The sequence below is a fragment of the Ceratina calcarata genome, unplaced genomic scaffold (assembly GCF_001652005.2).
Source record: "Ceratina calcarata isolate Rehan_Ccalc_2016 unplaced genomic scaffold, ASM165200v1 scaffold180.2, whole genome shotgun sequence".
NCBI lineage: Eukaryota > Metazoa > Arthropoda > Insecta > Hymenoptera > Apidae > Ceratina > Ceratina calcarata.
In genome coordinates, this window is record NW_017139431.1 from 1,889,535 (window position 1) to 1,902,237 (window position 12,703).

At 34.6% G+C, this 12,703-nt stretch overlaps 4 protein-coding genes across 6 annotated transcripts; 2 read left to right on the forward strand and 2 right to left on the reverse strand.

Annotated features, from left to right (window-relative positions):
- Positions 1–32: 32 nt before the first annotated feature.
- On the forward strand, positions 33–2,455 carry LOC108632973 (beta-1,3-glucan-binding protein). Of its 2 annotated transcripts, none has more exons than XM_018037867.2 (8): positions 33–600; positions 701–928; positions 1,008–1,135; positions 1,243–1,385; positions 1,467–1,630; positions 1,700–2,055; positions 2,149–2,250; positions 2,309–2,455. In XM_018037867.2, the coding sequence occupies exons 1-8, from the start codon at positions 462–464 to the stop codon at positions 2,411–2,413; spliced, it is 1,365 nt and encodes a 454-aa protein (XP_017893356.1). In that variant the 5' UTR covers positions 33–461; the 3' UTR covers positions 2,414–2,455. The 2 variants fall into 2 exon arrangements, with proteins under 2 accessions (XP_017893356.1, XP_026666694.1); XM_026810893.1 differs by having other exon boundaries at positions 1,014–1,135.
- Positions 2,456–2,465: 10 nt separating this feature from the next.
- On the forward strand, positions 2,466–3,364 carry LOC113463871 (uncharacterized). The gene is made up of 2 exons (XM_026810896.1): positions 2,466–2,891; positions 3,024–3,364. Exons 1-2 carry the CDS (start codon positions 2,804–2,806, stop codon positions 3,257–3,259), a joined length of 324 nt encoding a protein of 107 aa, XP_026666697.1. The 5' UTR covers positions 2,466–2,803; the 3' UTR covers positions 3,260–3,364.
- Positions 3,365–3,467: 103 nt separating this feature from the next.
- mRpS10 (mitochondrial ribosomal protein S10) lies at positions 3,468–4,670 on the reverse strand. The gene is made up of 6 exons (XM_026810895.1): positions 4,581–4,670; positions 4,459–4,493; positions 4,141–4,392; positions 3,928–4,055; positions 3,653–3,854; positions 3,468–3,584 (listed from the first exon to the last, which is right to left on the reverse strand). The coding sequence occupies exons 2-6, from the start codon at positions 4,471–4,473 to the stop codon at positions 3,528–3,530; spliced, it is 654 nt and encodes a 217-aa protein (XP_026666696.1). The 5' UTR covers positions 4,474–4,493; positions 4,581–4,670; the 3' UTR covers positions 3,468–3,527.
- Positions 4,585–12,371, reverse strand: LOC108633054 (uncharacterized). Of its 2 annotated transcripts, none has more exons than XM_018038013.2 (8): positions 11,887–12,371; positions 11,647–11,784; positions 10,265–11,412; positions 9,997–10,186; positions 9,755–9,909; positions 9,390–9,673; positions 4,768–9,299; positions 4,585–4,674 (listed from the first exon to the last, which is right to left on the reverse strand). In XM_018038013.2, the coding sequence occupies exons 2-7, from the start codon at positions 11,648–11,650 to the stop codon at positions 6,212–6,214; spliced, it is 4,869 nt and encodes a 1,622-aa protein (XP_017893502.1). In that variant the 5' UTR covers positions 11,651–11,784; positions 11,887–12,371; the 3' UTR covers positions 4,585–4,674; positions 4,768–6,211. The 2 variants fall into 2 exon arrangements, with proteins under 2 accessions (XP_017893502.1, XP_017893503.1); XM_018038014.2 differs by having other exon boundaries at positions 11,880–12,371.
- Positions 12,372–12,703: the final 332 nt, after the last annotated feature.

A 12,703-nucleotide genomic window follows, 5' to 3' on the forward strand; every position in this document is an offset into this window, starting at 1 on the left:
CTGACTAAATTAAAAAAGGAACGTATTATTTAGAGGAATCATTTATAAACTTGTAACTTTTTTATTAAGTCCTTTCTTTAATTTAAATGATTATCTAATAAAGAATGTTTTCCGCTATACGTATACTCGTGCGTCTAACTCATATTCTTTTATCAGTGCATCGATCCCCACTTAATTCTAACATCGACTTGATTTCTGTAGTGATGATTAGGATATAAGTAATAATAATGGGAATGTCCCAGAGATCCACAAGGGACGAGGTAGTCAAGTCGACCCCACTCTGCTCAAGACTGACCGCATCTCTGGGAAAAACCGAAAATTTAAAACATAAGACTTCGTAGAACTACAAGAATCATCAGCGTTGCGTATTCGAGCTAGTATAGCGTCAGTACTCCGCGCGAGATCGCGGTGACCTTTAATCGTGATAACTATTGACATTAAATTGCAATTTTTAAAAAAACATGCGTGACAATTATTTCTCATGTATTTCTATCGTAATTTTACTGAATATAGTACACTTCATCTCTGTGGATTCTTATATTCTTCCGAATGTAGAATTTAAATTTCTTAATCAGCAGGGAGTTCTTATATCAATTCCGGGTAAGCAAATTTATTTATTAATTAACTAATTTTGTCAATTGACAAAATCGTATAACTAATCTATCTAGATTATCATTATTCAATTTTCATTTTATAATAGACGAGCCAGGATTGACATTTTTCGCGATCCATGGAAATATTAATAAAGACATTGGGTTGAATCAGATGGGAGAAATATCCCGCGAGATATACAGAAAGGACAATGAAAAATGGTCCATTTGGGATAAAGATGCAAACTTAAGAGTTGGGGATACTCTAAATTATTGGTTTGTTGTACAAGTTAATGGAACAGAGTACAAGAGCCACATTGAAAGATGGATAGTTACGAGTAAGTAGCTTGTATTAAATGTATACTATTCTATACTTTGAAAAATAATACGTAAATAAATAATTTCTATATTCTCTAGCTACAGGCGAAGGAGCGCAGGACACGAAAAATTCTGGATCCCTTGTCGATGAATTATTATTCGAAGAATCTTTCAATACTTTGAATAAATCAATTTGGAGTCGCGAGATTAAGTTGCCACTAAGTCCTGTAAGCTCATCAGCGATGTAACACACGACGGGGATAATTGAAACGAAATAATTCAGATATGATATTTTGTAAGAAATAGTACTTACATTAAATAATATTTGTTGCAGGATTATGAATTTTGTATCTACCATAACGAACACCATGAACTATTAGTGAATATTAGTGACGATAAACTTCGTATCATGCCAGGAATCTTAGAAGATTATTATGGTGAGGGTGTAACTGGATATGGAACGCTAACGATTAGCGAGTAAGTATGATAAGTCCTCCTACATTTGCATCATTATACATGTACACAAGATAAATAATTGATTATTAATTTATGTTATAGTTGTACTAGCGAATTACCAGAAGAATGTTCGCGTAAAGTGGTCAATTTTAATATTATACCGCCTACTATATCAGTGAGATTAACTACGAAGAACAGTTTCTCTTTTCGATATGGTAAAATCGAGATAAGGGCAAAATTTCCTAAAGGGGACTGGTTATATCCAGGTGAATGTCTTTCTTATCTTAAGCCATCATTTAATTATCAGTGCAATAATCGGTCGTTCGCATAAGCAGAGATGTGGCTGAGACCAAAGTACAATGATTACGGTACCGGATATGCCAGCGGATGCGTTATTCTCGGTCTTGCCCGCGGAAACGATAACTTGGTCAACGCGACTGGAAGTATTTTCGATTCAAGAAGATTAGATTGTGGATTCAGACAAGGTGTATCGCAAAATGTGGGGAGTTACATGGTTTCTAAAATACGAGAAAATGGTCCGAAGTGGACGGAAGATTTTCACACCTATACAACTATTTGGAGCAGCGGTGGATTCCAATTTTTAGTAGATGATGAAGAAATAGGTAAACTGACACCTGGAACAAATGGTTGGATAAACGGGAGCAATGAAATGGCCCCTTTTAACAAAGAGGTACGACGAAATTTACGCACCCCTGCTTATTACTTTACAATTACATACTATATGATTTTCAAATAGTAAATAATTTTAATTCCATTTGAATAGTTTTATATTAGTCTTGGAGTCGGGGTTGGTGGTATTCGTGTGTTTCCTGATAACACAACTTCTTCAAACTACGCGAAACCATGGGAAAATCTCCATGCGAAGGTAATTTATTGCAATATTAATTTAATGTAATTAATTAACGATGCTTACGATGTTCCAGGCAATGTTAAAATTTTGGAAAGCAAGAAATAATTGGTTGCCTAGTTGGAAGCGTCAAAATAATGCCTTTGAGATCGACTATATTCGTGTGTGGTCATTAAAATAATATTGTAATTAAAAATAAATAAATTCAATTTTTTAATAGAAACTCCATGATTGATAAATGTTTTATTAACTAGATATACGTATACGTATTGTATACCCATCGTACGATCAGATATAATGAATGCCGAGTTAAACGGTGAAGGAATTTCAAACTTGAGTCTTCCTACAAACCGGTTTGTCTCGAATAATATTAAAAAGAATAAAAGTAAAGAACCTAGCGTCTTCCATTTGCTTCATTGTATAATACGCGAGATCTCAAAGTTGATAGACGGAATCATGATTTTTGTATCTGTTTGACAAACGTGTTAATATTTTCGTCTCTGTTCATCACAGATTGTGGACTTTATTTGAAAGATTGTTAAAAATTCATGTATGCGATATCTCAAATGAAATGAGAGGAGTAATTATATTTCTCATTATAACAGTAATTCATTTAAGTTGTGAATTGAATAGTGACACGCGTCAATCAAAGTATCCTCGTAAGTATAATTTATCAAAATGAATTTAGTACTTTTCTTAATCGTACCTAAAATATATTTTAAACATTTACAAAATATTTATATTCCAATAAATCCTAAGTATTTTAATTCGTTCTTTTCCCATACTTGTAGGATACGAATTTATTTTACATAAATGTATAGCCAGTGCGCAACTACATCGAAGATATCAGAACGTACAGAAATCAAATGTTAATTCGAATAAGAATGAAAATTTCTTGCATAAAGCGTATGCTTTATATGCGATGCAACAGAACAATTCTACTTCCCTCCCGTTGGAACCGGAAGTATCGTCTACAAGTATTTCTATAAATACAGAATTAAATAATTCCGAGATATATAAATCGTGACAGTAAAAAGTAATTCTTTAATGAAAGATAATTATGTTTACATGTTAAAAAACAATGTAAATACAATAATTACAATCACGATAACGCTGTGATGTAAAGTAATACATGTACAGAGTTAAAACAGAGACAAAAGCAAAGCAACAAGATTTCAAATTGCAATCCGTATGTTTTTTATGATCATTGTCGAATGGAAAATTAAACAAACGTGTTCATATAATTTAATTTATTTGACTATTAGTAAAAATGATAACATCATAAACTGTACTGTTCATTGTTGTACAGGGTTTGCTTGTTTCACTGATTCTGGTAAAGTTTGTAGTTCCACCTACGAAACATGAATCGACATTACTTCCCTCTTCCGATGTACTAAGAAATAAATGATTTAGAGTGTACCTTTGTAACTTTCATTGCTACCCCCTCTGGAAGATTCCTTTGTATATATTCTAAAAACGTGTCTGCTGTTGAGCCAGTTAAATTGAAGAAATCAATATATCTATAATATGTTCTTGTCTCATATTGAACACGATGTTTCTTATGGACATGAACAGATTTGAGTACTGTTAGCCTTTCATGTATGGCCTTTTTTGGCGCAACACTAAAATGTCATTATATTTTCTGTTTTATTTACTCTGTTTAACTATGAATGTATGTTCTATATTGTGACTTACTGTCTGCCAATAGTAATATCTAAATTATTTGCAGCCATGACTGTAAATTGTCCATAACTGCTAAGAACAGCAGGATCATTTCCTCTAACTTCTATTTCTAACTTCTTATACAGTTTATCAGGTTCATACTAAAATGTATTCAACATTGAAATATGTCTCAGCACTTACAGATTGGAATTAACTATTTCAATCAAAATGAATAAAATTGAGTACCTCTGTTGACTCAGATGGAACATTTGATGTTCCTTCTGAAGCTTCGATTGAAATTTCAGATGAAGATTTGAACGAAGTCACAGACTTTTCTGAAACTTCGTCCACACTTTTATTTACAGTCGCATCTGTTTCTTTCGAAGCTATAGTTGAATCTCCTCGTACAACAGTTTTTAAAAGCGGACATTGAAATGTAGTTGCATTTCCAATGTTATATGAATTTCTGTTTACAATAGTTCGTAAGACAGAAAACACCTAAACAATTGTTTAGGTTAATTCTAACCTAAACGTTACTTAAATAAATATTTTTGGATACTATACCTTCGAACGAAACATTTGGCCCCTATTTATTGTACCTGTGCAATAAATATATTGACCATATATGAAATGTAACTAAGTCTAATAGTAAATGTTTTTCACATTATTATAAGTTTGGTACATACGAAAGTCACCACATGTGTATTGTGTAAACAACTAGCAATGGCTATACGGAGAGCCTTCATCAGTGATCAATGTCCATTAAGGTGCCGACAGTAGCTAAAGCAGTGATCATATATATGTGAATTATTTATAATTATGTTAATTGTAATTATGCATATATTATCAATATGTGAATATTTTAAATCATACATAATTATAAATAATTCACATATATGTGATCGCTGCTTCAGCTACTGTCGGCACCTGAATCGACATTGATCACTCACTGAAGAAGGCCCTTCACTTGACCGCTTCCAATTCCAACACGCATATGTATACATATACGTGGAAATTGCAAGTAAGTATATATATTACCGCGTACGAACGTACATTTAACGCAACACTAATTTTTTAACAATAATTTATTAATAGGTGATTTTTACATTATATTGTTTTGAGTTATTATTATGTTTTGCTGCCTTTTAGCTGAGCTTTTAGTAAACACAATGTACATGTGAATTAAAACTAAAATTAAGGAGAATCTGATTATTTTATATAAATGCGGTTTTATTTGAAAAGTACAATATAAACATATTTTTACACTGTCTCAAAGGAGATATACATAAAATATTGTAGCACGTGTTTTGCATTAACAATTAAGTAAGTCATTTCAAGGAAACTTAGTTTTATAACATAATTCTTATATTACTCTAACATATTCTATGTAAAAATAACAAGATAGAAAGAAAAAAATAAACTTCATTTTCAATAAAAAAACTCAAAATAATTGCTGATAACCGTCTTGCAGTGTAAGTTTTATATCTGTCAAGCTCTGATATCGTCAAAATTTGTTTAGTTCAATGTTGACGAACATGCTTCACATTGTTATTAAAACATAATAAGAAGCATACGATTTCCCCTTTGTGACATATGTAACATATCGTGATAAGAATGTACTAACGAAATAGATTTATTCGTACTATCCGAAATAGGAATGATCCGTAGCGGCTACGTATATCATTGACGCGATGGCAGGCAGCGAAACCAGTAGTACTGTAGTTTTTAGAACACAGTATAGGCAAAAGTATGTAAACTCGGACCTCATGATGCTACGTCAGAAACGATTTCAAATGGGGGGCAAATCTACAGGTAAACTTCCTGTTGTTTAGGTTCTACTACCTGCTTTGAGGATTTCAAGTACGCTTCCCTTGGCTTTCTGATCGAAATCCGAGTAATGAGAAATGGTAATAAGGTCAAGTGATTATTTATATGCATATTACGCTTCTTATTATAATAATTACTTATCACTACATAGTATAAATTTGTCTGAAAGAGCTATAGAAAACAGTTCTAATACCGAAGAATGAATGCAAATCGGTATCCAAGGTTTTGTCGCATTTCGGTCAGATAGGCTGGATGAATCTAAACAGCAGGTTTCGGCATCGATTCGAAATCGCTTCCCATGTTGGGCTCTAACGCGTCCTCCTACACACTCTTGTCTATACTCAATAATAAGGGTTACGGCTTGGTTTTATTGCCTTCTAACTGCTTAGCGACCTACGGAGCCGGTACAGATCGATCCCGCTATGGATAGTACAGATCCTGCTGTAGGTGTGTGTTAAACATTATCGCTAATTTGTGGAACGAAAATCTATTATAAACCTTTAAACTGAGACGTGAAAGGGCGTTGTGATTGGAAATTCAAATTTTTATACTGCCAGGAACCTGTATTCTTTCCATTTTGCCAACTACTTGACGAAGACGTCTTTTCTGTTTCTTTTTGAGAAGCCCAACGAGGTTCTTCAACATTTTGAATACTATTATCTTGCCACTGATTGTGAGGTTTCGCACTATAAGATGATCCTTTACTATGCCAAGTATCTTTATTATGTTTTGTCCACGAATCTCCTTGTTTCTGGTTCTCTTTAGACGTAGACGATGAACTAATGCCCTCGTATTTAAGCCACCTTTCTTTTAAATCCGGTACCCCGTCGTCGCCCCAAGGATCTCTTGCATCTTCTGGCAAGTCGTTCAAATCGTCTTTCTCCGATTGTCTCCAAGAGTCATTATTAACATTCATCTCCATCCATCTATTTTGTTTCTTACTGTCCATCCACGGTTCGTTGTTAGAAGAGGAACTTTCTTTACCTCGGACCTGCCAAGCTTCGTTACTAGTTCCCGGCACATTAGACACTGATGACCATCTGTCAGAGCCCGATAGCCATGCCTGTTTCGGTGCTGGCTTTGAACACATTTGCTTGGAATTCCAACTATTGCCACCGTTTTTCCAAGTATTATTACGATCGGGTTCCATATCTTCCCATTTTTCCTGATTGGGAATCTTACGGTGTCTATCGTCGCATTTCATCGTGTCCCAATTATCTGGCATTCGTTCCGTAGATCGCATCCAGGTGCTTTGTTCCACGGCTCTTCTACTTGGTATGTCCCACTCATCGGCGAATCTCACCGGCGACAGTTGCCGCCTCGGTGGTGACTGTTGCCGCTTCGGTGGTGACACGGGACGTTCGAATAAGTATCTGGGCGGTGACACTGGACGCCTCATTGTCGATGTCTGTTGTCTTTCTTGCGGCATTATCTGTCTTCTAGACATTAATAACTCTTGCCTACTAGGCGATACCATACGATTAGGAGAAGGCATCTGTCTCCTTAAAGGAGACATCGGTGATAACTGTCTTCTGGGAGGAGACATCTGTCGCCGTATTGGCGATTCTTGACATCTGAGCGGTGACATGGAACGGTTCATCATAATTTTAATTTGTCGCGGTGGCGATGGACACCTCGGTGACACAACTCGCATCAGCGGTGATACAGGTCTTCGCAATGGAGACATTTGACGTCTTATTGGAGAACGTTCTCTGAGGAACATAGGCGATGCGGGACGCTGCCCAGGAGAGAAGTTTCTTCTAGGAGGAGAACACGGACCTCTTGGAGATGATAATAGTGGTCGTTTAGGAGAAAGTCTTTTCGGAAGATTCATGCTCGGTTTAAATGGTGAACCTTGCCTTCTTCCAGGCGAGAGTGATTTTCTAATATTTCCGACTTCGTCCCAACGGTTCCTTTCGGCAGGGACACCACGATTCCAAGGAGCTACTGGAATTTGTCCCTGATGCATCTCACTATCATGAAATCGTTCCGGTGCTCTACAGAAAGATTTGTCCACTTTGATGCCTATTGCTTTCGTTGCTGGCACAACTGTATTTGGTTCTAAGGGCATTAAATTTTGGTACTTCTTAAAGATTGGTTTCTTCTCTTCAACTTCCACGAATGGTTCGTTTCGTGCTGTAATCACGATATCATTGGACCTCATTTCTTGAATAAAACGACCTTTAAAAGATGGAGTATCTTGATCCGAATTCGTACTTTCTGCCGGAGTGATACGATCCCTAACAGAGCGTGGAAGTTGACTTTGAAGTTTGCTCGTTTGTTCTAATACCATGTTTAACATACTCTGCAACTCCTTTGCGGTATTTACATCAACGGCTGGTGCTGATCCACTTAATTTTTCTTTTGCAATTTCCAAGAGCACTTGATGCTCCTTTACTGTTTGAACAATATCTATATTCCCTCGATTATTGGACAATCTTTCTCTTAAATCAATCTCCTTATTCTCACGTACGTTCTTCTCGAATATAGGATTAATGCGTAATTGTGGATTATGCGTATTTTCCGCATTCCATTCTTTCTTCTGTTTTGTCATATCGATCCAAGGTTTAGGTTCAAATTTATTGAATTTTTTTATCAATTTCTTCGGCGTTGCCTCTCCTGTATCTGGGGAATGCGTACGTTTATTAAGCTTAAATCTCAGTTTAGGGGATGCATTACCAGTGTGTTTGTTTGCGAATTGTTGCTGTTTCTTCAACGCAATATTTGTCTTCTTAACAGGACTGTTATTTGCCGAAGGTTTCATGAACAGTTTGTTAAAATTTTTCTTAAATTGCACATCAACCTTGTTTGGTAATTTTTTGCCTGCTACTCCGTTGTTCTGTTCATTTGCCTTCTCTTGAACACTTTTGTTTCCTGAACTTTTTGTGTTCTCTTCCATAGCCTTTTGATACCACAGTTGATTAAATTTGTTTAGTGCTCGTCGTTGCATTAAAATAACTGCTTCGAAATGAGCACCAACAGGCAACGTATCAACGACACAAGCTACAACGGGTATGAATGGTGATCCATGGACACGATCTCCAGGACGTGCTAATTCTAATATAGAACGTACTGATTGTTTAGTTAATGTAGTTATCATCACTATCCGCTTAATCGACTGAATCTTTCGTAGACACGTCATTACTTCAATTGCACGGCCGATATTAGTATTCGCATTGATAATCGCATGCGTTTTACGATTTTTTATCGCCGCAACGATTTTACTCGTTACTTCACTAGGAGATCCCATTATAAACGATGCATTCTTTATGTTATTTAATTCGCATGTTAATTCAGCTTCCTCTACCTCCGACGGTGTATCTACTCCTATTACTTGCTGACATTTAGAGGCCATCATCAATCCGATAAGACCAATTCCACATCCTATTTCGAGTACTGTCATTTTTGGATTAGGTGTAACAAAATCCATTACTGCTTTAGCTACATTTTCTGCTCCCGCAGTATTCGACCAAAAGTTTGTTTTTGGTGCGAGTTGCACTTTTAATCCTCCTACAATTTCGTCTAAAGCTTCCGAGCCAACCAAGAATGTCGTGTCCGTGACTGCACCGGTGACATACCTGTGATTAAGATGAACGAGGTAATATTATACGTTACTTCTTTCTCTTTACAGATATCTACCTAAAATTAGTTTTGGAACGTATGCTTACTTATTTGTTCTTTTGCAATATAAGGACTTGACATTGCAATTTTTTCCTGGTCCCGATTCGTATACTTCTTTCAATCTATCCATTGTGGCACGACTAATATTTTTTCCAGTGGCAAATAACATTAGTTCATCCATACTATTACAACGTACAACCAACCACAGCCATTCCTGTTTGTCTTCTGTATCCCTTCTTGATTCTCCGTCCATTGATATATCATCCGAGAAGTTTATACTTGAAGCTTTTTGCGTGATTAATTGTTCTGCTTGAAGAAAATCTTCAAATACCTACGATCAAATGAATTTATAACAAATTAAAACACATTTCTTAAAATAATGCACAAAATGTTTGATCTCTATTGATCATACCTCGACAGCACGTAATACGAAAGGAGGGAACTGGGATTTATTATTTACATTTACACCCCATGCACCACTTGCTTCCAGTTTCCATATCTCTACATTTTTGTCAAGGAAAGAGCCAGAATTGCTCATTGCAAAATTCTGGTTTCTTTTTTTTGTACCTAAACATGTAATGTATAAATGGTATTATCCTAGTTTGTAAATTAATTTTATATTAACATATTTCGAGGAAATAGAATAGTATTTACAAAGAAATTTCCAGCGATTGGTATGCGGTTTGTCTAAACAGCAACGTCGAGATGGTTTCAATTTACACAGGGGAGTTCCATTTACTTTTTCTTCACACTCTAACCACTTTTCGTAACATGGATAAGAAATTCCTAAGACCCTCGCCACTTTTGTAAGACGTTCTTTTATAATCGTTTCTTTTTCAGCAAGCTGCAAAGAATACAAAACAGAATACTTTTACGACTCCTATATTTATGGTACATATTTGTATCATGTGTTAAGCATTACCTTTTTTTCATACCAATCTTCAGTTCCAGATTTTCCTGGTTTCGCTTGTTCCGCAATTTCTGTTTTCGTCTGTGGCAATTTCGTAACAGTTTCAGTAGTTTTCTTTATTTCAATGATCTCAGGCAATTCATTGCGGTCTGCATTAGTAGATCGATTTTCTGTACCGTCTTCCTTTGATTGTTCAAAATCTGAAGAATCCAAAAGTAAATTTTCAATTTCATCCAGATGGTTCATAACAACTTCATCAGTTACATCTTTTGAAGTATCAAATTGTTCTATGATAATATCAGCAGTAAAATCTATTGATTCTTTTGTATTGATATCTGTACTTAATTCAGAACCATAATTTTTTGCATCTAATATATTATTTTGAGCATCATTTTTGATATCAGAATTATTTGCTTCATTATTTGTTGGACTTATGGTTTCCATATTTACATCTTCATTTTCATCTGTTTTTACATTTTCATTCCCTTCTATCTTCTCTTCGTCATTCTTCTCCATATCTACATCCTCAGTCGTCTCTGCATTTGTATCTTTATTTTCTTGCATATTTATATCTTTAATTTCTTCTAGCTTTAGCCCTTTATCCTCTTGCTCATTTGTATCGTTATTTTCTTGCACCTTTATATCTTTCGTTTCTTCCAGTTTTGTATCCTTATTCCGTTGCTCATTTGTATCTTTTACTTCTTCCAGTTTTGCCTCTTTATTCCCTTGCTCATTTGTATCTTTACTTTCTTGCACATTTGTATCTTTCATTTCTAGCACATGTGTGTCCTTCATTTCTAGAACATTTACTTCTTTATTTTCTTGCAAATTTGTGTCTTTAATTTCTAGCACATCTGCTTCTTTATTTTCTTGCACATTTGTGTCTTTAATTTCTAGCACATCTGCTTCTTTATTTTCATGCTCATTTGTATTCTTATTTTCTTGCTCCTTTATATCTTCATTTTCTTGCATATTTGTATCTTTATTATCTGGCACATTTGTATTTGACACATTAACATCAGAAGGCTCAACATCCATAGCTTTTTCTTTTCCAGCTGTATTTTCAATACACTCAAGTTGTATGTTTTTAGATGTATCACTTTCATCTACGCATACATCCTTACAGTTTTCTCTTTCCATTGTAATTGCTTCAGAAGCATCTGCAATGAATTTATTCTCATTATTATCATTATTTAGTTCTAACGAACATCCAATTAATTAGGAATGCTATATCAACAGTTATATCAATACTTCTGTGACAAATTTAACTTTCATAACCAAAGTAAAGAAATTAGCTATAGTTATCTTTGGCAATTCCAAGTATACACACATTATGTTATACATTATTACAATGTTACAAGTGTATAATTGCAACAGAAAAGAGAAAAACTTACCCATTTTCCAAATAATTAGACGTGAATTCTGTCTGTTACGATATGTGAGACAAATGACACTTGGACTGAAATTGATAAGTGAGTTTGTGACGCTATTAGCGTGCACGTATAGGTTTAATGAATGTTGTCAAAGGAAATCTATTAAACATTCCATTGTTATTATATTCGTTCATTTCGTCGTGAATATTTTACTTGCGTACATCGTAATATGGTCACAAAAATAAATCTCTTACCACGTACCGGAAAAGTGTACGCGCACGCACACCGTTATAATAAGAGCCTACTTTTTTTATTCTTATTATATGTGTAAGTTTGTCCCGTACAGCTTTTACATAATCTCCTCTTTATTTCATCGCACCACTTTACGTCGAAAGAAGTAAAATCTAATTGCGCGACCATAGGTGATCATGGGCACTGGCGAACATCAGCAACATGGCGTTCCGAAAACAATCGGCTAGTATCAAGCATGATTATCCTGATAGTTTAATATTTCAGCTTTGATTTTAGGTTTTCCTTAAATAATAATTAATGAAAGTAAATCTTAATTGTTGACGTATTTAGTTACAATATTTTAATCGTCGGACATTTTGTTTCATTTTGTGTATGAGCTGAGAATCACAACGAAATTGACTTGTATGTGAGTTGAGAATCTCTACGATCCTTGGAATTGGCGCGTATTCTGAACAGATTCGAACGTGCTCGCTACTTACGCTTACGCGCAATGAATGAGAAGAAAATTTTATATTTAAAATACAAATTATAATAATGTAATGTTTGAATGAGGAAGGATTTCAGTGGATTATGTTAAGCAAACTTGAAATATTAATTCTAGATCGAGAGAAGAACGGAATGAAAATAAATAAATATAGTTCAATATATTTCATGCATAATTTTATTCATTTTATTATAATATAATCATTTAAATGAGATGTATTTAATAAAAATATTTTATAAATACCATCTTTGTTGATTATGATATTGCCTATTGATTTATTCATATAGAAGTTATGAACTACTATATATAATCCTACTATCACTTAATTTTATTGAATTACTT